This window comes from Giraffa tippelskirchi, chromosome 5, assembly GCF_054371585.1.
Source record: "Giraffa tippelskirchi isolate mGirTip1 chromosome 5, T2T-mGirTip1v1.2.pri, whole genome shotgun sequence".
NCBI classification, from domain to species: Eukaryota; Metazoa; Chordata; class Mammalia; order Artiodactyla; family Giraffidae; genus Giraffa; species Giraffa tippelskirchi.
The window spans coordinates 97962014-97984213 of record NC_137279.1 but is presented as its reverse complement, the minus strand read 5'-3'; the positions used below and the strand labels follow the sequence as shown (position 1 = coordinate 97984213).

The 22200-nt window shown below is 39.7% G+C and overlaps 1 protein-coding gene across 19 annotated transcripts in view; it reads left to right on the top strand.

Moving 5' to 3' along the window:
• The first annotated feature begins 2283 nt into the window (after positions 1–2283).
• Positions 2284–22200, top strand: part of PIP5K1A (phosphatidylinositol-4-phosphate 5-kinase type 1 alpha) — a 36105-nt gene continuing 16188 nt past the window's right edge. For 7 of the 19 annotated variants that reach the window (XM_081487599.1, XM_081487600.1, XM_081487609.1 and 4 more), the window contains exons 1-3: positions 2284–2799; positions 19255–19286; positions 20992–21072. In XM_081487599.1, coding sequence (XP_081343725.1) covers positions 2718–2799; positions 19255–19286; positions 20992–21072 — 195 coding nt within the window. In that variant the 5' untranslated portion in view covers positions 2284–2717. Of the gene's footprint in view, positions 2816–3157; positions 3238–3403; positions 3504–11509; positions 11549–19254; positions 19287–20991; positions 21073–22200 lie in introns of those variants that run through there. The other 12 variants (XM_081487612.1, XM_081487598.1, XM_081487607.1 and 9 more) reach the window with 5 other exon arrangements.

Sequence of the window (22200 nt, the reverse complement as noted above, 5' to 3'; positions counted from 1 at the left end):
ACAGCATTTCTGCATACTTTATGATGGCACCTAGTATGTTTTATTTTAATTATTTCTGTGTCTTTCTCATTAGTCTGTGATCTTTTTGCAGGCAGAGACTTTATCATCTGTGTATACCAGAAATTCCCAGTGTTGAGGACATAGTTGACATAGCTAATTCAATGAATGAATTAATGACTAATTGAGTGAATAAGGTATCATTGTCTTATTTTGCCTCTGTGTTGACCTAACCACTCCGTTTTGACCTGAGGTACTGTTCTAAGGCATGAATGTCATGTTAGTAAGGCTGTGTGTGTCTTTGTATGTGTCTGTGTATACACTTTGTCCTTCAAGTTTGTATGCAGGGCCGTATTTTGAGATCACCAGATTGCCCCCCTCTTTCCAAAGTATATATTGGTAAACTCCCTTTTCCATTTCCTCGGGGGCACCAGGCCAACGTGTCCTGCTTTGCTCCTGTTTCCACACCCTGCCACGTCACTAGGGTACTGCTATGCCAGGAATGTTACTGGGGAAGAGTGGCTCTATGACTCAGAGGTCAGCCCAGGGATTAAGCAGTAATGGAGTGAAAGACAAGGTTTGGGGGGAAATATGAAAAACACTGTTGGCTTTATGCCTGGTGGCTCAGATGGTAAAGAATCCGCCTGCAATGCAGGAGACCTGGGTTCTATCCCTGGGTTGGGAAGATTCCCTGGAGAAGGAAATGGCAACCCACTCCAGTATTCTTGCCTGGAGAATCCCATGGGCAGAGGAGTCTGGCAGGCTACAGTCCATGAGGTTGCAAAGAGTCAGACATGACTGAGTAACTAAGCACACACATAGAAAACACTGTTAACTCCTCTTTTTGAATTTTGCCTTCATCCATTCATATATTCAGTAGACACGTATTAGGCACCTACTCTGTGCCAGGCACTATTCTAGATGTTTGAGATATAAAAATGGATAAGATGTAATCTTTGCCCTGAAATGTTCACAGTCTTTGAGAGAGAACAAGTAAACAGACTAACATAATACAAGATGGTAGGAGTAATAATGGCTATTTTCTGGTACATAAAGGAGAAACAAAGACCCCCAAGAAACTACAATACAGGGGTCTCTTGTCTCAGGAAGCTTGAAATCTAATTCATAGATCAAATTCAAGGGAGGTGATCCCTCTGTTGACCTATGCCTTGGTGAGTCAGGGTAAGAGGCAAACCAAGCATTTCAAGTTTGTCTACTTTCACTACCAAACAGATGAATAACCCAGCAGGTGGCAGTAGGGAAACAATTATTTTAGATCTTGATGAGGGAGGAGTAGAAGGCAGAGGTAAATGCTTGGGATTATGTTCTGGACGTTCAGGTACTAGGTTCCCTCTCAAAGACCCAGAAGACATTCGGATAGAGAATAGCTAGGCCATGTTGGGGGCTGCAATACCCAGGATTTTAACCCCAATCATCTTCATTTATTCATTCCACAAATAATTATTGAGGCCTTACTATGTACAGAGTTACATCATGGGAGGAGCTGGACATACAAGAATGAAACAGTCCATACTCTCTGGCAGTTTAGTCTGTTCAGAGATAGGTCTTCATATTCCCCATCAAGGTTCATAACCTCCAAGGTACTTTGTTAAAACTGAGCGGGGTTAGTACGAAGATTAGACTAGAAAGGGGAATTTCTCTGAGTTTCAGTGACCTTTGGAGCATAGGTAACAGAGGCTAAGGGCTCGGATCACAGGAAGACTGTTGTTATGTTTCTGATCGTCTTCCGTGGCCTTTTAGACAGGTCTTCATTCGTTTATTTATCAAATGTTTACTCAACTCCATCACTGTGCCCAGCATTGCGCTTGAGGCCAAGTGTAGATCTGTTTCGAATGTCATTCAAAGGAAGGCAAGACACGTACGCTTGTTAAATACTAAACAAGGCAGTAAAGTCGGAAGACTACTTGGTGGCATGTGATGTTTTGTGATACTTAACTGTTTAACGTCTTTGACTAGACACCAGCGCTTCAGTCGGGAGGTCTTCCTGGACTGTGAATGCCAGCCCGGCACACTCTTTTCTAGAGCTCAGACTTCTCGATCTAGTCCCTTTTAAGACTCCCTTCTATATTGACTCACCAAGCCACCGTAGACAGAGCCGCACTGTCTTCCTTCCTCGGATTTGCTAGGGCGCGAAAGACCTGTGTCATGTGACCAGACTCAGCCTCCTGATTGGCTTGTCTCCTCTCAGGTCCTCCCTCCTCCCCCATTGGATGGGGTGGCCGCTGAAGAGAAGGTTGGGCGCATGCGCGCTGCCCGGATTTCCTTGGCCACCGGGAGTGAAGCTGTGGGGTTGGGCGATAAACAGGCTGTGGCTAGGGAGAAGGGGGAGGGGGAGCTCGCTCCGCAGGGACTTCTCATTCCCTACCTTTTTCTTTTAGGTGTGGTTTGATCCAGACGTAGTTTCGCGGCAGCCGCTTGAGCTTACTCTGTTGTGAAAGGAGAAAGTAGCTTCTGCGGAAAGGGGTTAAAGTTGCTAAAACGGTACGAGACGAGAATTCTCCCCCATGCCATCCTAATGGTTCCGCCCTGAGTTGGTCCCGGAGCCGGCGCGACGTATCTAAGAGAGGCCCCGGAGGGGGCGGGGAGGTGGCCCGCAGAACGCGGGTTCTGTGAAGATACGTGAGGAAGATTCGACTCCGAGAAGAGGAAGAGCGCGATAGAAAAAGCGAGAGGCCGCTGAGGGGGAGGGGGCTGCCAAGATGGCGTCTGCCTCCTCTGGACCGTCGACGGTCGGGTTTTCATCCGCGGATTCCGGGGTCCCTCCCTGCTCCTCGGCCTCAGGTAATCAGGGCATGGCGTGGGCTGGGGGCTGATGACTGTGCGATGGCAGGAAGAGCGAGATCCAGGAAAGGCACCTGTAGCTGGGCGTGTTTGAGGCGTTGCTGGTAAGGAGGACCGAGAATTAGGCTTTCTTGTAGCTTTCAGAGCAGGCAGAGGGAATGTGAGGAAAGGATGGATTTGATTGAGAAAAGGGAAGCTGTCAGAAACACTGGCTGTCTTCAAGGAGACCGAATTGAGGACTTTGAAGGAGTAGGGTCAGAAAAGGATGGAGATTGATGGTGGGAGTAGAGAGGAAAGAAAAAAGGAATCGAAGGGAGGAGAGAAAGAGTAAATAGAGGCTTCATATGAATTAACGTAGTGTGAAAGGCAGGTGGACTCCACGTTGATTGCGGGGTTAATTGGATAAAAACGAGGAAGAGAAACCATGGGACTTAAAAGGTATGGAAGCGTTGTGGGAGGCTTTTCAGTGCTGGGGCGTTAGGGGATTGGGGATTTTGTTGGAGGTGGGAGTTATTGGAGGCTCCTGAGAGCCTCCACCTAATGCGTCATTCCTTCTCACTTCATGCTTCCCCTCCCCCAAACACGCGCGCGCTCGCACGGACAGATACACCTACCCGTTTTATCAAACATCCTCCTCTGGAGACTCCCATCTCTTGACTGCCCAGCTTTGGGAAGGAATGGGAAGTTTTTGAAGAGAGCCTGAGGTATGTGGAAAAGCAGGGTTTAAAAGACACTGAAAACAGATGGAGAAGGCGAAACGATGGAGTCTCGAATTGCAGTAGAAGTTGAGGGAGGTGATGCTGGAATTTAGGCTTGAAAAGAATAGGGTGGGGATGGCTCTAAGTGCTGTGTAGGAATATTGCATAATAGGAAATGGACTGGAAGAATGCTTAGGCACGAAATTGGCACTTGGAGAAGGGAGCCAGGGAATCTAGCTCAAAGTAGTTAGAAACTGTTGAAGATTGAGGGAGGGCTAAGGAGCCCACAAGAAAGGCAACAGATTGTGTGTAGGAGGGGAAAATGTGTGGTGTTGGGATGTATGATGGGGAGGGGGGGTTGGAGTTTGAGTCAGAAACTGTTCTAGAGCTTCCATCAGAAATGTCTGGGGTTCCACAGTGACTGTTGCCTATGCACTGTGACAGGAGAGGCCGCCAGATGATGGATGCTTTACCCGAGACATTGACACTTGCTTAATCCTGGGATTGCATCCTACTGTTTTGAGTTGACTAAATAGAGGGTTCCACCTTTTCCTGTTCAGTTCACATGAGCACATACTTGGTCATAAATATCTTCTTCACAAACTGGAGTTTTGTTTATGTACAGTCTATTTTTAGTTTCTTGAGAGGTGTTTTTTGCCTTTCCCATAAAGGATTAGTGGGCCAGAACAACTCCTGTTGCATTCTAAGTGTGAAGAAGAATAAAGTTAAAATGAAAGTTTTTAAATTCAGTAGCTCCTTAATTTAAAACCTCTTTTTCCTCTCCCCCAGTGCTGAAACAAGAATGGTTGTGTACAGTCTTTTTAAGCAAACTTCTTAACCATCAGATCAAGTATTAGAAACCTGTTAATCTTAAAAGCCTTGTGTTTTTGTGTTTATATCCCAGAATTTGATTCAGCCTCTATCTCATGAAAATATTGTCCACGTGGACAGATTTAGGAGTAAAAGAAAATATTTCTGTCACATAGTGATGCCTTCAGGTTTTTGCTCCTACTTCAGATAGTCCTGCTATCTGTTTTAGGTGTCACTATTTGATATTTTTGTATGTTTTTATATTTTCTGTCAGATCCTAAGACTAGCAGGATGTTATTCAGATAGTGTAAATGTTTTTTGCTGTTGTGTTTTCACCAGAAAATAAAATAATAGATTTCAGTCAATTTTACAGCTTCTTGGATTTATTGTGTTCATATGTGAGGTCAAGATACAAAAATGGCTAAAAATTAAAAAAAAAAAAAGACTAAAACCAAATTGCTTTAAGATTCCTTTTTTTTTTAATTTTTTTTTTAACTGTTTCTCTGTTTCTTTGGCAAATATTGAAGCTATTGGATTAAGAAATTAAGAAAAAATTTCATAAATATTCCTGAAAACATGAAATTATTGTGTGGAGATACACATTGTTGACTTCTTTCGCATATCTGTACGTTCACTTCAGTTTTGGCTTACTGAATTGAATAGAATATTTCATATTTCATTTCAAGGATATGTTTTTGAAGAGGATAAAGTGTTTGATTCAGATACCAAAAAGGCTGTTGAGAATGTGTTTTGTGATTGCAGGAGAGTGGTGCTCTATCTGGATAGTACCAGGGGAATTAAGGCCCTGGCAGGAATACATTGGTTTATGGTCTCCTAAATTGTTAAAGGCTAAAAGGCTAGCTTTGTAGAAATTCAAGGTAGGAGTGTGTGTGTTTGTGTTTTAATCATTCTAAAATCAACTTACTGTCTTTAGATGTTTAGCTGAACTCACTTAAATATTGGTGAAACTGAAATCGTAAAGGTAAGATTCTCTGGCAGTGTATACAAAACAAGAATGTTAGGATTCAGGGACAGATTGATGTTTTAGATAAATCATTCATAACCTTTGAAGGTTCAAAATCTTTTGGCGTTCAAATTAGAAATGATTGGTAATTTAAAACAGTTCTTCCCTGCCAGTATTAAACCCCATCTATATTGTTTAATCAGTAAGCTGGAGCTGGTCTTTTATGCTGCTGACAGGTTAAATACAGGAGTTAAAGCAAACCATACACTCTGAGAGATGTTAGAGAGATATTTTCCCAATGGAGTAATTACCATGTTTGGATTAGAGGGAGGTGATTATAAATTAATATCAATCTGATAGGAACCATCATCATTTCCTTGTTCTTATACTTTGTTAATAAAAGGTGATGCAGTTTGCTCTCAGCTGTTCGATGTGTAAAGGAAATTTATTCCTTTTCTTCGTTTCTGTCCTAACCTCATTATTTGGTCAGTGGTACCACTTAAAAAATAAAAGCACTGATGAGATGCTGTTGACAGTGCTACCATCTGTCACACTAGTGACAGTTTAGAGAGCCTGTTCCCCTGTCTGCAGTTTGACTAGTTCATCAAGAATTTGAAAATAAGCCACCAAGTCTCCTTTTTACTACCAGAAAGGGAGTAAAGTTTCTGTTTTGGCAACTTGATTTGAATTTAGTGGAGGAGTTAAAAAGTAAAGTTAGAGTATTAAAGTGTCCGTTGCTCCCCTGAAATAAGAGCTGTGATAAAATCCTGTGTGACTCCCCTAAGAAAAAGCACTTGAAACCTTAGAAAATCATGAACCTGTAGCTCCTTTTGCTTCAGACCAGAACATTTCTGAAATTGTCACACATTACCAAATGATTCTACCATGAATACAGATGATTTGGAGGTAACAGTTATAGCTCCTTTTCTGATTTTCCCTTAAACTGCCGAGGGAGACCCCAAAAGACACAGTAAAGAAACATTTTTGCCCAGAACTTTTGTAGTAGAGCCAGTCTCATCAATCCTTGATTCTGGTGGCTTTGTCCTTCCCAGCTGAGCTCCACGGGTAAATGTATGCTGTAATCTGATAACTCCAAATGGTAAGAATTTCGTTGAGGGTTTTTTGTTTGTGTTCTTTGTGTACAGTGTAAGCCATTTGTGTAGACTGATCTCTTTCCCTTTAGTTTTTCTATACTAGCGAAAAGTAAAGCAACTTAAGCCACATTATTGGGGGGAGAAACTGGAGTTTGGAAATGTGAAGACAGAACCGAATGCCATGTAATGAGAATATCAACAGCTATCATTTTAATTGGTATTTTATAAGTAGGGAGAGATTTTTCTTTTTGCTTTTTCCACAGAGGGTTTACACCCACATACCCCTTCTTTTTTATTTTGTCCGCTTGGTAGATTCTTCCAGAAAACTGACATCAGAATGTCACTGTTTTTTAATTATCCATTTTTTTTTGCCATGACTGATCAAGCCCAGGGTCAAGTATAATTACATAGACTTAATAGGTATCCAATATCTGTTATTAATTGGTAATGTGTACTTACAAGTTAGCCTTGAATATCAAAATACATGTTATGTTTTGTTAATTTCTTTGTTTTTTTGTTTTATTAATTTCTGTGTGCTGTTCTAAGTTGAGGTAAAACTCTTCTGATTAGTAACTGTGCTCAAATAAGTGCTAGCTACGAGTTATTACATGTTTTATCAGCCTATTTTTTTTGAATAAAAATATATGGAAACTACAGCCTGTGAAGTGAACAACTTCACCAGGCCAAACTCAGGTAACTGGTGAGAAGTTCTGAGTTGGGAGTGGGGGATATTTTACCCTTTAAGCTGGATGTTTACTTTCCTAGAATTTTGGCATATTCTTACTTGACATGAAGAAAGCAAAAAGACCAAAGTTGTCAGTTTGTTTTTCTTTTTACTGAGTGTGTCCTCTTGATCAAGGATACAAGTATACTTCAGGAAGTATGCTATTTTCTGATAGCCAGGCAGAGGGAATCTGTTTCTTTGTGTTCTAAACCCCAGCCCATCACTCAGTCTCAAAGAGAGAGTGATTGGACTGATGGTGTTTCCTAGAGGAAACCCCTTTCTGGCTCATTTCCCCTATTGCACTTCACTTCTCCACCCTTTCCTATCAAAAGAGAACATTGTTTAGTTTTTACATATGTGTTGATCCTGTTTTATTCATATCTTCTATGAACTGTTGTTTTAATGTTTTCTGTTTGAAGTGAACTTTTTTCCCTCAGCCCCTCCATCTTTTAAAACTTTGTCACTGATTATTTTTCTTACTTCTCCTATTAAATAAGTCTGTTTATTTATGATGGCTATATGCAAAATATATTAATTTTTAAATATCTGATTCCCAAAAGTCCCCTTATTGTTGGAGTCTGAGGAAGACTGGTGAAAAGAGAGAGAAAGATAGATTCCTTGTAGGCAGTTAAGTATATCTTACTATTTGCCGTGTATTAAACTGAGCTTTATGGAGTTAACCCAGAATAAACACCATCTCAAAGGATCAGTAACATTGATGGGGAGTGAGCAAAGGGAAGTTGCAGGGAGAGAATGAGAAGTTTTTTTTTTTTTTTTTAGGATATATGGATAGCTTAATACTAACTTGCCTTTGCACAGCATGCCTGGTAAACTTCAAGTTCTCATTGACAAGAATCTGTATAAAAGAAATGGTAGAGAAGTAACTTGGTCATATCTCTGTAATATTCTTGCATTAGGGTCTGGGAGGTGATTGAAGTGCATTGTTGGGGCAATTAATACCCATTGTGGTATCGTTTAAGTTACTTTCTCAGTTCAATGTATGTTCCAGGCCAGCAATACTGCTTTTTTTTTTTTAAGACAGAACCAGGTTTGGAAATAGAATTGGGAGGTGGTGAACTGCTGGAAATCGTAACTGCTCCTTAGCTTTGGATTGGTTTATCCAAGAGACTCAGGTCTTTTAAAGAAGGACTCAGATATCCAATCCCCCCCTCCCAAATTTCAACCAGAATTTTAGTGCTAAGAAATACGTATTTGTGGACTGAGAATCATGAAATGTGGCTTATAGAACTAGAAGGAAAAGTTTATTAAAGGGAAGTGTAGAGATATTTTAATTTAACCCTCTTATTTTCCAAATTAGGAAACTGAGGTTCAAAGACATTGTTAATAGTGGCAAAGACTGCATAAAGTCTGTATGTTATCACGATGAGTCTTAGTAAATTTGTGATTCATTCCTTGCTACTTGGCTCTTAGCCGAGCCAGGTTGACCCCAGGACTGGTAGATCAATGAGTTTTGAGCTTTTGTTTCTAAGAGCATCCTTGCCTTTCAGACTTTCTTCTAGAAAATTCTTAGGGAAAATTGACACCTGCTAGGAACAAAATCCAACCAGTCCATCCTAAAGGAAATCAGTCCTGAATATTCATTGGAAAGACTAATGTTGAAGCTAAGCTGAAACTCCAGTACTTTGGCCACCTGATGGGAAGAACTGACTCATTTGAAAAGACCCTGGTGTTGGGAAAGATTGAGGGCAGGAGGAGAAGGGGACGACAGAGGATGATGAGATGGTTGGATGGCATCACCGACTCAATGGACCTGAGTTTGAGTAAACTCCGGGAGTTGGTGATGAACAGGGAGGCCTGGTGTGCTGCAGTCCATGGGTTTGCAAAGAGTCAGACACGACCAAACGACTGAACTGAACTGAAGGAACAAAATTTAACTTTTCTCTAAGATGTGGCTTGATTTTCGTAATTGACTTTGTTTAGTTCTTACTGAGGGTATGGTAACAGTGCTCGACCCTCACCCTCCAACCGTATCTCTTAGAGCTGTGCTCAGCAATGCTTCTCATTAGGCAGGCTGCCATTTCTGAGTATTTTCATTTGGATAACATATTATGCCTCCTACATGCAGGGGTATAATTAAAGTGGCGTTCAGTATTTCAGGTTAAAGAGGACTAGAGAGATTGTTTGAGATAGTCCAGCAAATAACTGGGTGATGACTGCTTTGTGCAGGTTTTTGCTTTTTTTTTAAAAATCTCTGGCTGTCAATATTATCAACCAAAATACCCCCTCAGAATTATAATTTTGCTTCCAAAAAGCCTGCTTGTCTCTTTCTGATTTCTATAGGGATTGACAGATTTATGTAGTAGTATTGGTAGCTCATTAAGCTAAGTCTCTGGAATCTCTTCTTTATGACCTGTTCAGACAAAACTCCTCTGAGGAATGCATATCCGGCCCGGTTCTTGCGTCCTGAAATTATGTGTATACTTCAAGCATTAAAGTCAGTCACAGGCTGCCTGTTAATTTCTCATCTGGAAGATGATGTCATCTCATCTTTGACAGAAATGTTTCTGCTCTGAAAGCACTGGGAGAGGCTCTGGTATTAAGGCCAACTCTTGTTTTGTTCCACATGCTGAGGGGGAGCAGGGGAGGGGAACGACTACTCTTATTTTGGAGCTGTGTACTGTCTGAAAATATCTCTGTTTTGATTGTCTCCTCTTTTAAGGCCAACTCATTTCCCCTCTAAAGTTTACCTTTTTCACACTTCTCAGAATTGTATTAATTTTCTTTTCTTCCTCTACATTTTCTCCTTGCTGTCAATAGTAAGTCATAGCCGCCAGTGCTTTAGTAGCTGCAAACCAGTTTATGGAGAGTCCTAGAGATGTTTTGCCAAGTGACTAGAAACCAGACCCTTTGATACCTTTTTCATCACAAACACAATTTAGGCCGGGACTAAGGACCGAAATGGAGTGCTTCCTTAAGACTATTCAGAGTTACTCAGAAAAATTTTCTGTGACATAGTATGATGATTCAACTTGGTATTTTAGCAAGAATTGATTGGATTATTTCCTCTGTGGCACTTGACTGGCTGGTTTAGTTGTCTTGAAATTATTTTAGTAACATTAAAGATTTCTCAGCTAATTTTCATAATTTAGAGGTTAGATGTTTATTTTTCAAATATCCAGGAGATACGCTGAAATTAGGGATGCCTGTTTTATGGGAGAATATTGATATTATAAAGGACATGAGAGATAAATTCTTCAGAGAGAACCTCTTAGCATATGCACTGATACAGGTTTGTTTCAGATTGTATGGGCATCTCAAAGTAATAATAGAGAATGAGAGTGAGTGTATAGGAGTCATGCTTATTTGTAGCTTGCAATTGTCAGCAGCTTTCTAGACAACATCTTTCACATTTTTCCTTCTAGTCTATCTCTGTAGCAGCATAATATCTTGTAATGAGCTCAAGGTAATGTGTGGGGAGGGGATTGATGGTGATCTGTACGTGTGGGACTGTTGAGTACTAGTTTACTGGGGAAAATGGGTTATAAAACAGAACAATAAAGCCATTCCCACATGTCTCTCTAATTGTTAAATTATCTGTTTGTTATAGAAAATTTATATAGATAAGGAAAAATAGAAACTTAAACTTAGAATATCACCTTAATCATACTATTCAATATAGTCATATTTTAACATTTTAGTATATAATCTTCTGGACCTTTTTATGTGTATAAATACATGTGACTTTATAGATCAGTGTTTTAGAAAAATACTGTACTATATAATTATTTAGCTTTTTCCATTAAACAGTTTATTGTGACATCCTATCCATAAATGAACATAAAGATAATGGTTCTATACTATTCCATTTTACGATTATACTACAACTTATATCACCTATATTGTACATTTAGATTCTTTCCAATTATAGTTGTTACATACAATGCTACAGTAATATATTTGTATATGTCTTTGTCCACTTGACCAATTATTTCCTCAGGATAAATTCTCACTTCTGGGACAGATGGTACATATTTGCTTTTAAGGCTTTTTGCTAAATATTACCAAATTGCCCTCATGAGTGGAAGACTCTCAAGTAAAATGTATACATTTTGTACATTCTTATACAATAGAAGCCTGTGTGCAAGGAACTTTATACCTGAAATTTTTTGCCAACCTGAAATCATGCAATAGTGAAATTGTTTGGGTTACAAGTTTTGTGATCACTCCTGGAATTTTTCTGCCAGAGCTGCTGCTTTTTTTTTTTTTTTTTGACTTCTGCCTAGAACTGCAGAAAATCTTCTCACATTTCACAGTATGGTACTGGGGATCGGGTCAGGTCCTGTTTATAATTTTAAACTTTAGAGATGTTGTGTAGGTTTTTTTTTTTAATATGCTTGTTCTGTTGTAAGCAAGTAGAACCCCAGAAGTAAGTGATAATTTTCTGTTTTTCCTCATTTAGGTCTCCACTTTCTGTGCTGTGGGGTCAACCGTAAGAGAGGTAGATCTGATGTGTATCTGTGCTGAAGAAGCATGAGCTCCTTGCAGTTACTAGCAGCGGACTCCTCTTCCCCATAACAATTGCAAATTTTTTTTTTTTTTTTTAGTAGTGTGCATGGCCTTTTGAGAAGGCTGTGAATGTCCTGCAGAGATTATTTGACTTTAGCTTCCATTTCCCTCTACCCTCTCCAAAAAAAAATGCTACCTTAACATAGCAACTTCTTTTCTCACAGTTCCACAATGTAAGATGAATCCATTGACTATCTTTTGTCTCCCGCAAAGTCTTCCCATAACTCCATTTCCTTTTGTTTCAGTAAATGTCTCTTTTTCTTTTCCCTTTCTGGTGTACCTCTCATTTCCCCTGACCCTTCTCATCCTGTAGATGGTGTTTTATAATTCACAATGATAATCATAATTGCTAGTATTTACAGAGCATTTATTACATATTAAGTACTACATAGGATTTATTTAATTCTCATAACTATCCTATGATGTACGTGTTTTTATATCTCCATTTTATGGATGAGGTAACCAAGGCCTAGAGAGTTTAAACCAACTTGTCAAGGTTATCTAGTTAGTAAATGTAGATCTAGTATTCAAACCTAGCCAACTTAGGTGTGCTGATTTCAGAGCCCACATTCCTACCCACAATACCTTACTGGTCTCTCACTAATCTAAAAGTCTTTGTGTGAACTAACTTGACTTTAAACCAGATTAAATATTTGTTGTTCAACAAAGAATAGTGCAGAGGGGAACTTCCCCTTCTGACTTGAGCTGTCAAAATTCTGAGCTCCTCCATGTGTAATACCTGGAGTTACTGATCATTCTTTCAGAAAATATTTTAGAAGTTAATGTGGATTTTTGCCAAGGATTGGTAACTGATTGTACAGTCAATTCTAAGATCATTAAAACAATAAGAGTGCCTATCAGATGCCCTCTTTTTGTCATTGCAGATTCAGTGATCATAACTCTTAATGCTTTTAATCAGAGCGAGTCATGGTCCCACTGACCCCAAAACGAAAACTCTTAATCTGAGAAGAATTAAAAACTTTCTGTTAAAGTTGTTCATGTCTTTTATGAAGAAAAGAGGTACTTTGTACTGCTAGTGAGGACCTTAACATCTGTGAAATTGCTCTGTCAAGTATCAGTTTTGACAGGCAGCTTCTGTTCCTCTAGAATATGGCATTGTCTGTTTCAAAACAAGTATAATCTCACTGAAAGAAATGAAAGGTACTTTCCTACTGTTTTTGCCAGTGACATTGATGACTGTTGCTGGAGTGGTGGTATTGTTAATTCCATTGAGAGGAACCAAAGGAGGACTCTTTATCCTCTTATCAATGAAAGTGGGAAGGGAAGGGAATACTTCAGGGGAAGAAAATATGTGTTCATACCTGTCCATTAGCAGTTGTGAGATTTATTTAGTTTGTAAAAGCATTCTAGTTCCTTTGGTGCTTTCCTTTCCCCCTTAGACTCTGAGTGGCCAGGAAATTGAAAACAAAATATGGTTTAGAAGAAAGAGAGTTCAACTGGGGAATTGGGAGTGTGAATTCCAATTCAGGCTTTGTTTCCACCTTTGCTCTTTAATTTTGAGCACATCCCTTATGCTCTGTTTATTTACTTAAAATAGATTAAATAGGTCTTACTATTAAGAATTGGGCTTTCCTTGTGGCTCAGCTGGTAAAGAATCTGCCTGCAATGCGAGAGACCTGAGTTTGATTCCTAGGCTGGGAAGATCCCCTGGAGAAGGGAAAGGCTATCCATTCCAGTATTCTGGCCTGGAGAATTCCAAGGACTGTATAGTCCATGGGGTCCCAAAGAATCGGACACGACTGAGCAACTTTCACATTAAGAATAGGTTAAAATCTCAAAGGCCCTTGTTGAATGATTTTTTCTTAATATAAATTGTTACTGATTTGTTAGCTTAAATGGGCATATAGGTTCATATGTGGCTGAAGGGACTAAGTTCTTAACTTGTTCTATTTAAAAATCAATTTTCATTGATATCTATAGATCTCAGTCAGATTGAACCTGCCTTGGTCAGAATTTTAAAAAAATTCCCGAAGTGAGTATATTCTTGCTTCTCTAGGTCTTTTATTTATTTGTTTAGTTATTAGTGAACAACAAGCCAGTCTTTATTAGTAAATATGTAATTGAGTACAGTTTTATACATTGGTCCTTGTTTATATCCCCTAAGTCTTTTACATTTCCATCTTTCTACAGAGGAACTGGGACTTGAAGAAATCACCATGATTGGCTCTGCATCATGTATTGACCCATTTAGAGTTAAACTGTTTATGCAATTATTTTTCTGACACAACCTGTTCGTCATGGCTTTCTTTTTTGCTGCCAGTGAAGCAACATGAGCCTTTTGTTTAGAATGCTTCTTGGTCCAGGGCCTGTTAATAAGTAGGAACTACATGATCATGAAGGAAACAGACTATAGAAATGTTTTTCCCTGAGGAGGAGGAAATTTAACATTGGAACTCAGTAGTAGTTGTTGTTCAGTCCCTCAGTTGTCTCTGACTGTTTGCAACCCCATGGACTGCAGCACACCAGGCTTCCCTGTCCTTCACCATCTCCTAGAGATGGCTCAAACTCATGTCCATTGAGTCAGTGATGCCATCCAGCCCTCTCATCCTCTGTTGTCCCCTTCTCCTCCTGCCTTCGATCTTTCCCAGCATCAGGATCTTTTCCAGTGAGTGGGCTCTTTGCATCAGGTGGCCAAAGTACTGGAGCTTCAGCTTCAGCATCAGTCCTTCCAGTGAATATTCAGTATTGACTTTCTTTAGGATTGACTAGTTTGATCTCCTTACAGTCCAAGGGACTCTCAAGAGTCTTTTCCAGCACCACAGTTTGAAAGCATCAATTCTTCAGTGCTCAGCCTTCTTTATGGCCCAACTCTCATGTCCATACATGACTACTGGAAAAACCATAGCTTTGACTAGACAGGCCTTTGTCTGCAAAGTGATGTCTCTGCTTTTTAATATGTTGCCTAGGTTTGTCACAGCTTTTCTTCCATGGAGCAAGCATCTTTTAATTTCATGGCTGCAGTCACTGTCTGCAGTGATTTTGGAGCCCAAGAAAATAAAGTCTGTCACCATTTCCACTGTTTCCCCACCTATTTGCCGTGTAGTGATGGGACCGGATGCCATGATCTTAGTTTTTTTAATATTGAGTTTTAAGCCAGCTTTTTCACTCTCTTTCACCTTCAAGAGGCTCTTTAGTTCTTCTTTACTTTCTGCCATGAGGGTGGTGTCATCTGCACATCTGTGGTTATTGATATTTCTCCTTGCAATCTTGATTCCTGCTTGTGATTCATCCAGCCTGGGATTTCTCATGACGTGCTCTGCATATAAGTTAAATAAATAAACATGATGACAATATACATCCTTGATGCACTGCTTTCCCAGTTTTGAACCAGTCTGTTGTTCCATGTTTGGTTCTTGTTGCTTCTTGACCTACAGTTTCCTCACCCAAGAAAGGATGCTATATATGGATTGTGGGTATGGATCATAAGATGGTAGTTTATACTTATCAGAGTATTTTTGACATAGATGCTAGAAAACAAACTTTCTGTTGGCTGATGCTCTAATCTTATCCTAACTTACGGATAAATCTCATTCTCCTTAAACATTGGCTGGATGGGTGTTGCCATTGCTGAGTTGGTATTCTTTTCTCTTCTTTTTGTTTCCAATCCCCCACCCCCCCATCTCCGCTTTCCTGTTTCTGCTGCTCTTCCTTCTGAAGAGAAAGCTTGATTAAGAAGAGGTGAACAGGTACAGTGCTGGTGACTCTTCAGTTTCAGTAGGCATTTTCTCATTGGCATGAGCCAAGTGACCCAAGCCATCAAGTCTTAGCAGTTGGTAATTTGTTCCCCTAAAATGTTACTCTGCTGTTCATTGGGTTTCTTCTCTACCAAGCTGGATGTTATAGCAACATTGATATGATTTTCTACTTTTCTCTTCCTGTCCATTCTTTGGTAGTTTGGGAGTTCTGACCTGTACCCTAGGGGCAAAACTTCAGACAAGGAAGAGAATGAGTCTTGGTTCCTGATTCTCCGCCCTGTTGTTACTTGTTTTGATTATTATTTTTAAATAATTTTAATTTTTGGCTGCGCTGGGTTTTTGTCACTGCACACTTGTTTTCTCTGGTTGCTGTGAGCAGAGGCTGCTCTTGCAGGTTTCTCACTGCAGTGGCTTCTCTTGTTGCTGAGTACAGATTCTAGGTGCATAGGCTTAAGTAGTTCTGGCTCACGGGCTTATATGCCCTTCGGCATGTGGGGTCTTCCCAGACTAGGGATCAAACCAGTGTCCTGTGTATTGCATGATGGATTCTTAACCGCTAGACCCCAATTCTATTATTATTCAGACCCCAGTATCCTTCCAACTGCCTCAGCTGTACTGTTTTTGGGATTAATCCAAGTTTTGCAGTTGCAGATAGCTAAGTAATTGGCACCATATTCCACTGAATTAGGTCCTCCCACCCTCATTCTGGGTACTTTGCAGGAGTGTAGCAGCCCTGGAGCTCTGTGTTTGTGAGATAAAACTAGGAAAGGTAGCAAGGTAGAACTTTTTAGGGAGTAAGAAGGCCCCAAATTTACACTCTGCCTTGAACTCACTTACCTGCTTTTTTTGTTCATTGTTTAACTTGGTCCAGTGACTCTGTTCTAGGAGAAACTGTTAGCCTAGGATTGGACATTGGCTCTTGGTTCTGTCAGATCCCTCCAAATCCCTTCCTTTGGGGTAAAAGAGGAAGAAATAAGCCAAGTATTGACCAAGGAGTCCAGAATCAGTGTCTCAACTGAAAGAATGCTGATTTCTTCATTGAGAATCACTAATTCTGCTGTTGTGTGTATACTTGCACAAGGGTTTATTGGGGATATGGGGAGGCTAAGGGTTTGGGGAGCAGCCAAGAACTTTGCGGTACTAATTAGAATTTCATGATGGTCTAGGTAATTGAACACTAAACCTTCCTGAGGGCCCAACTTTGCTCTTCCATTAGAACTCACATATGACAACATATTTGTGTAGCATATCACAGTCCATGAAGTACTTTGATTTAGTTTATCTCATCTAATCTTTACATAAACCTTCTAATACAGATTCTTCTTTTTTAGTTATTAATAGAGAATAATTTGCCTGATGTAACAGGGATTTGAGGACTTCCCTTGTGGCTCAGTCTGCCTGCAGTGTGGGAGACTCAGGTTCGATCCCTGGATTGGGAAGATCCCCTGGAGATGGGAATGGCAACCCACTCCAGTATTTCTGCCTGGAACATTCCATGGACAGAGGAGCCTGGCGGGCTACAGTCCACGGGGTCACAAAGAGTCAGACATGACTGAACAACTAACACACACACACAACAGGGATCTGAACCCCGCTCAGCATGTTGGCTCTCATCTGAAGGGTTCTAAGATTCAAAGGGTTTGACTGATTTTTTGTTAGTGAGTGCCTTAAGTTTTACAGTTAAGTCAGCAGTTTTAATCTTGAATCTGAGTTGTGCTGACTTATTGTTCCTTGGAAGCTTTACCTTAGGGTTCCAGTCCTAGGTTCCAGGTCTTTCACCTACCTGAACTTGACCTGATTGAAGATGAAGCATCCTGCAAAAAGCGTAGATTTTTGGGCTTTGCTGTTTTTCTAATTTTCTGGGTCATTTTATGCAGCACATCTTCCTAACAGCTAGATGACATTTTTCTTACCTCCGTTTTCGGAAAGAGGAATGAAAACCATCTGTTCCCCATAATTTTGCTACTCTGACTCATTAAGGGGAAGGAAATTTTGCTGCTCTGCTTATTGGTACCAGAAATGTTTTTACCATTAAACCTTACATATGGACCAGAACTGAGATTTTCTTACTCAACTACTAATTTATGTTATTGAGAATTCGTCCCATTTGGGTTCTCCTTTTTTTAAACTTTATTTTATTTATTATTTACTTGGCTGCATCAGGTCTTAGTTGCACGACACTGGATCTTCATTGCATCATGCGAACTCTTTGCTTGTGACACATGGACTCGCTTGTTGTGGTGTGGAGGCTCAGTAGTTGCAGTACACGGGCTTGGTTGTTCCGTGGCACGTGGGATCTTTGTTACCCAGTCAGGGATCAAATCTGCATCCTCTGCTGTGGAAGGTGGAATCTTAACCACTGGACCATCAGGGAAGTCCCTGGATTCTTTTTAATTTTCTTGAATGTGGCTAATCTTTATTCTCTTTGAATTCTTGAACTAGATCAGAGTAATATATCAGTAGTCTTTGAAGAAAAAAGACCAACAATTTTCAATATGAAGGGGAGAAAGGTCTGTCTCTCTGAGTGATCATGTGTCTCCAGTGTGATCATGGGTGAAGTCTTTAGGATGGCATACCCTTAAGAACTGACTTAACCTTAAGAAAAAAAAGAATTGATTTAACCTTTTGGAGTAGTTTTCTATGGATAGTGGTCTTTTAGTCACTTTCTAAACATATTCTTGAAATCTTTTCTACATTTAAACTCATAAAAGTCATAAATAATATTTACACACATATCTTACACATCTCCTGTTGCATTTACAGCAGATCAAGATGAAGATGTAAGGATATAGAATCAGGTTTTGCCTGCACTGAATGCTTTTTCATTTTTTCACCATTGTATTTTCCCATCCATAGCTTCTTCATCTCTACAGACCAACTCTTTTTTTAATTGAAGCATAGTTGATTTACAATATTATTTTAGTTTTAGGTATACAGTTAATTATTCAATATTTTTATAAATTATACTCCATTTAAAGTTACTACATAGTAACTGCTATATTTCCTTATGCTGTACAATATATCCTTGCTTATTTATTTATTTGCTTATTTATTTTATACATAATAGTTTGTGTCTCTTATCCCCTGCCCCAGCTTGCCCTTCTGCCCTTTTCACTTCCCACTGGTAACCGCTAGTTCTCTGTGAGTCTGTTTTTGTTATATACATTTGTTTTATTTTTTAGATTTCACATATCAGTGATAGCATAGAGTGTTTGTTTTTCTCTGAATTATTTCACTAAGCATAATACTCTGGGTCCATCCACATTGTTGCAGATGGCAGGATTTCATTCTTTTCTATGACTGAGTGATATTCTATTGCATACCGACACACACACACATGCACACACATAAACACCCACAGCTGCTTTATCCGTTGGTCTGTTGATGGACACTTAGGTGCTTTCATATCTTGGCTATTGTATATAAAGCTTCTGTAGATCCACTCTTTACCTTTTTTTCTGAAATAATTAGTAGGAGTGCAAAGCACCATAGATGTGCTCTAAAGCTTCTTACCCTTTTAGCTCTACAGGAAAAATTAATCAAGTCCAGTCTGTCCACTAAGTCTTTGGTATCTTTTATGTCCTTTCTCTTTCAACCATGGTATCAAATGAGACACTTTGGCTCTGATGGTTAAATGTATCAAGAACAGATGTATTTCCTAGAGAAAATATGAACACTTGGATAAGAAAAAGGAACTAGAAGAAGACTGGAATATGTATAAGGGCTCTGTGAGTATGGAGGAGGAAAAGGAAAGGACATTTAAAATCCCTGTCCAAAAGGATCTGGTATCACTGAGCAAGAGGCAGGAACCCATTGTCAGGTTTAGTTTGACTCGAATCCTGATTGTTTCAGTGAGCTTGATAGAGATCATGCGAGTGTGTGTACATATTTAGAGTTATGTTTGTTCATTTTTTTTTAACAGCATCTGGAATCAAGAGACCCACAGCATCTGAGGTGAGTTTTATATATTGACACAACAGTGGTTCCAAAACCTTAATTCTGGAATGGAAGGATACCTGTTTATGACATCCTTATTTCCCCGCTACTGGGGTCTGAAATCTGTTGACAGGTATGGTTCTCACATCTCTTTGGTAGGCTAGTAGTTATACAGCTCTACTTTTGTCACAGTTTACTATGAATATTAACAATAGCTCAGATTTATTGAGTATTTTAATTTTTTAATTTATATCTCTGCATCAGTCTTAGTTGTCCCATGTGGGATTTAGTTCTCTGACCAGAAATGGAACCTGGGCCCCCTGCATTGGAAGCACAGAATCTTAGCCCCTGAACCACCAGGGAAGTCACTATTGAGCATTTTTAAATGTACCAAATGTGGTGTACCAAAATGTAAATAATGTATCTAAGTAGGTATTCTTATTTAATCCTTCAAAGAACCTCTATTACGGTAGGTACTGTTCTTATCCATGTTTTATAGATGAAGAAAGTGAGGATTAGTGGTTCTTTAGCTTGCCCAAGATCTCATAATTAATAATATGGCATTAAGAAGATTGGGATTCAAAGCCAGTCTGACACTAAAACTCACTCTGTTGTTTTGTTGTTAATACCTCCTGATTGCATAGCTTCAGTAAATCGGGCAAACTTCTTTTAACCATACTGAAGCTGTTGATTTCCTGTATGTATTTTTTGTGCAGAGTATCTTATATTTGTTTAATTTTCTTCTCATGATGCATTTCCCAACTCTCTCTTTACCTCTTGCATCTCTCCTGGGTTTTGTGACAGGGCCAAATGTGGACCCTTTTGGCATAGGATTTTAGGCTTTTCTCTCAGAACATCTTCCAAGGTCTGTCAGGTTATTTATTGGGGATTTTCTCCACTAAGGGCCTTAGTAAGAATAGTAGAACTTAAATATCAGGTCCTAAAATGGTAACATGCTATTTCCAGTAGTCTTTTTTTTGCCTTTTGGCTTTATTAACTTAATGAATATTGGCATCATGAAGAATACCTTCATGTTTATTGTGCTGACATCTTGGCTGTGGAGAATAGCCTTCTAGGCTCTGCTCCACTGGTGTTATTTCTTCCTTTTTTCTGAGGCTGTCACGTGAGTAGAAAAGAAAGCCGTATCATATTCTCAGGGATCTCTTTGAGGCAGGGAGGCCCTTTTCTTAGAGAATTGGTCTCATTGCCTCAGCCTTTTAATATCTGGACTCACAGTACTTGTATTTGCCAGTGGCTAGTTCATTTCTGCTAGTGAAGTCAGTTTGAGCAAATACTATTCAGGTTGGGTTGAAAGTTAGAGGAGGGGTAATTTCTGAAAGGAATCTGGGTCTGTGAAGCTCTGTTTCTGTCTTGCCTTTGTACACTGGGGGTCTCTCCTTTTTCTTGGGGCTGCTATTAATATCTCCTACTTCCCCTGTTTCTGCTTTTCTTGAGTGATAATCATTTTAATTTTCTTTGTCATCTTTTTGAGGACAACAGGTGAAATATGTGTCCTTTGGAGTGCTCTTTTAGTCAGCTGTAATTCTTTGGGTAGCAGCACTGTAACTTTGTGTTTGCATGGGGTAGATCTTCTGAAGATTTTATAAAATGTTCTTGATCCTAAAAAGGGTATGTTCAGTGTTTTATTTTGATGTACTATCATGGTAGCAGTTTGATGTGTTACGTGGGAATTATATACTAATCTTGACTCTTCTTTTTATAGGTGCCTTATTCCTCTAGCATGTCCATGAAGAAAATAGGTCACCGAGGTGTTGATTCCTCAGGAGAGACAACATATAAAAAGGTGTGTCTGAGTGGAACCCTTTCATCTTATTCCAGAAAGGGCTAGTTTTGTCCCCTTGATTATATTCTCCACATTCTATCCCATTTCTTGATACCCTAAACCTTCGCACAATAGCCATCATACAACTTGAATTTTAGAATTTACATCACAAAGGGTGAATTATCTAACCATCTGTATATGTGTTTAAATGAGAATGTTCTTAATGGACAAATCTGATGTTAGATGAATTTTCACTGAGCTGAAGCAATTGTGTTTCCCTGTTAGATATAAACATGTAATGGCAACCCACTTCAGCATTCTTGCCTGGCAAATTCCTTGGGTAGAGGAACTGGGTGGGCTACAGTCCATGGGGTCACAAAGAATCGGACACAACTGAGTAACTAAACAAACAAATAACAGTAAGCCCTCAACGCCATTTTTACCTAACTTTGGGGAACCGTGTCTTTTGAAGTTTTTCTGTCTTTACTCTGGTGCTGGATGTACATAAAGTGAGGGCTGGATCCAATTCAGCCTGGTGCTATAGACAGCAGGTCAAATGTGTTTCTTTCTTCTTTGTGTGTCTTTTTTTTTTTTTTAATATTTATTTATTTGTTTTTGGCTGTGCTGAGTCTTTGTTGCTTTGTGAACTTTTCTCTAGTTGTAGTGAGCAGGGGCTACGCTCTAATTGTGGTAGGTGGACTTCTCATTGGGGTGGCTTCTCTTGTTACAGAGCACGGGCTCTAGGGCTCACGGGCTTCAGTAATTGTGCCACATGGGCTCAGTAGTTGTGGTTCCTGGGCTCCAGAGCAGAGGCAAAATAGTTTGGCGCACAGGTTCAGCCACTCCACGGCATGTGGGATCCTCCTGGACCAGGGATCAAACCTGCGTCCCCTTCATTGGCAGGCAGATTATTCATCACTGAGCCGCCAGGGAAGCTCCTGGGTTTTGTTTTTTTAAGATTATAGTTTTAGTTGGTGAATAGAGCCTATAGCACCTGATTTTGAGCTAGAGATATCAAGTGGATTGAAAAGATAGTAGTAATAACCAAGAAGAGAAAATTGAACTGGTGAAGGGAAAACAGAAGAGAAGCATCCTTGGGTGATCCAATTCTTCAGTTCTGGACTAATTGGAGATGCTTAGGTTTCCTGG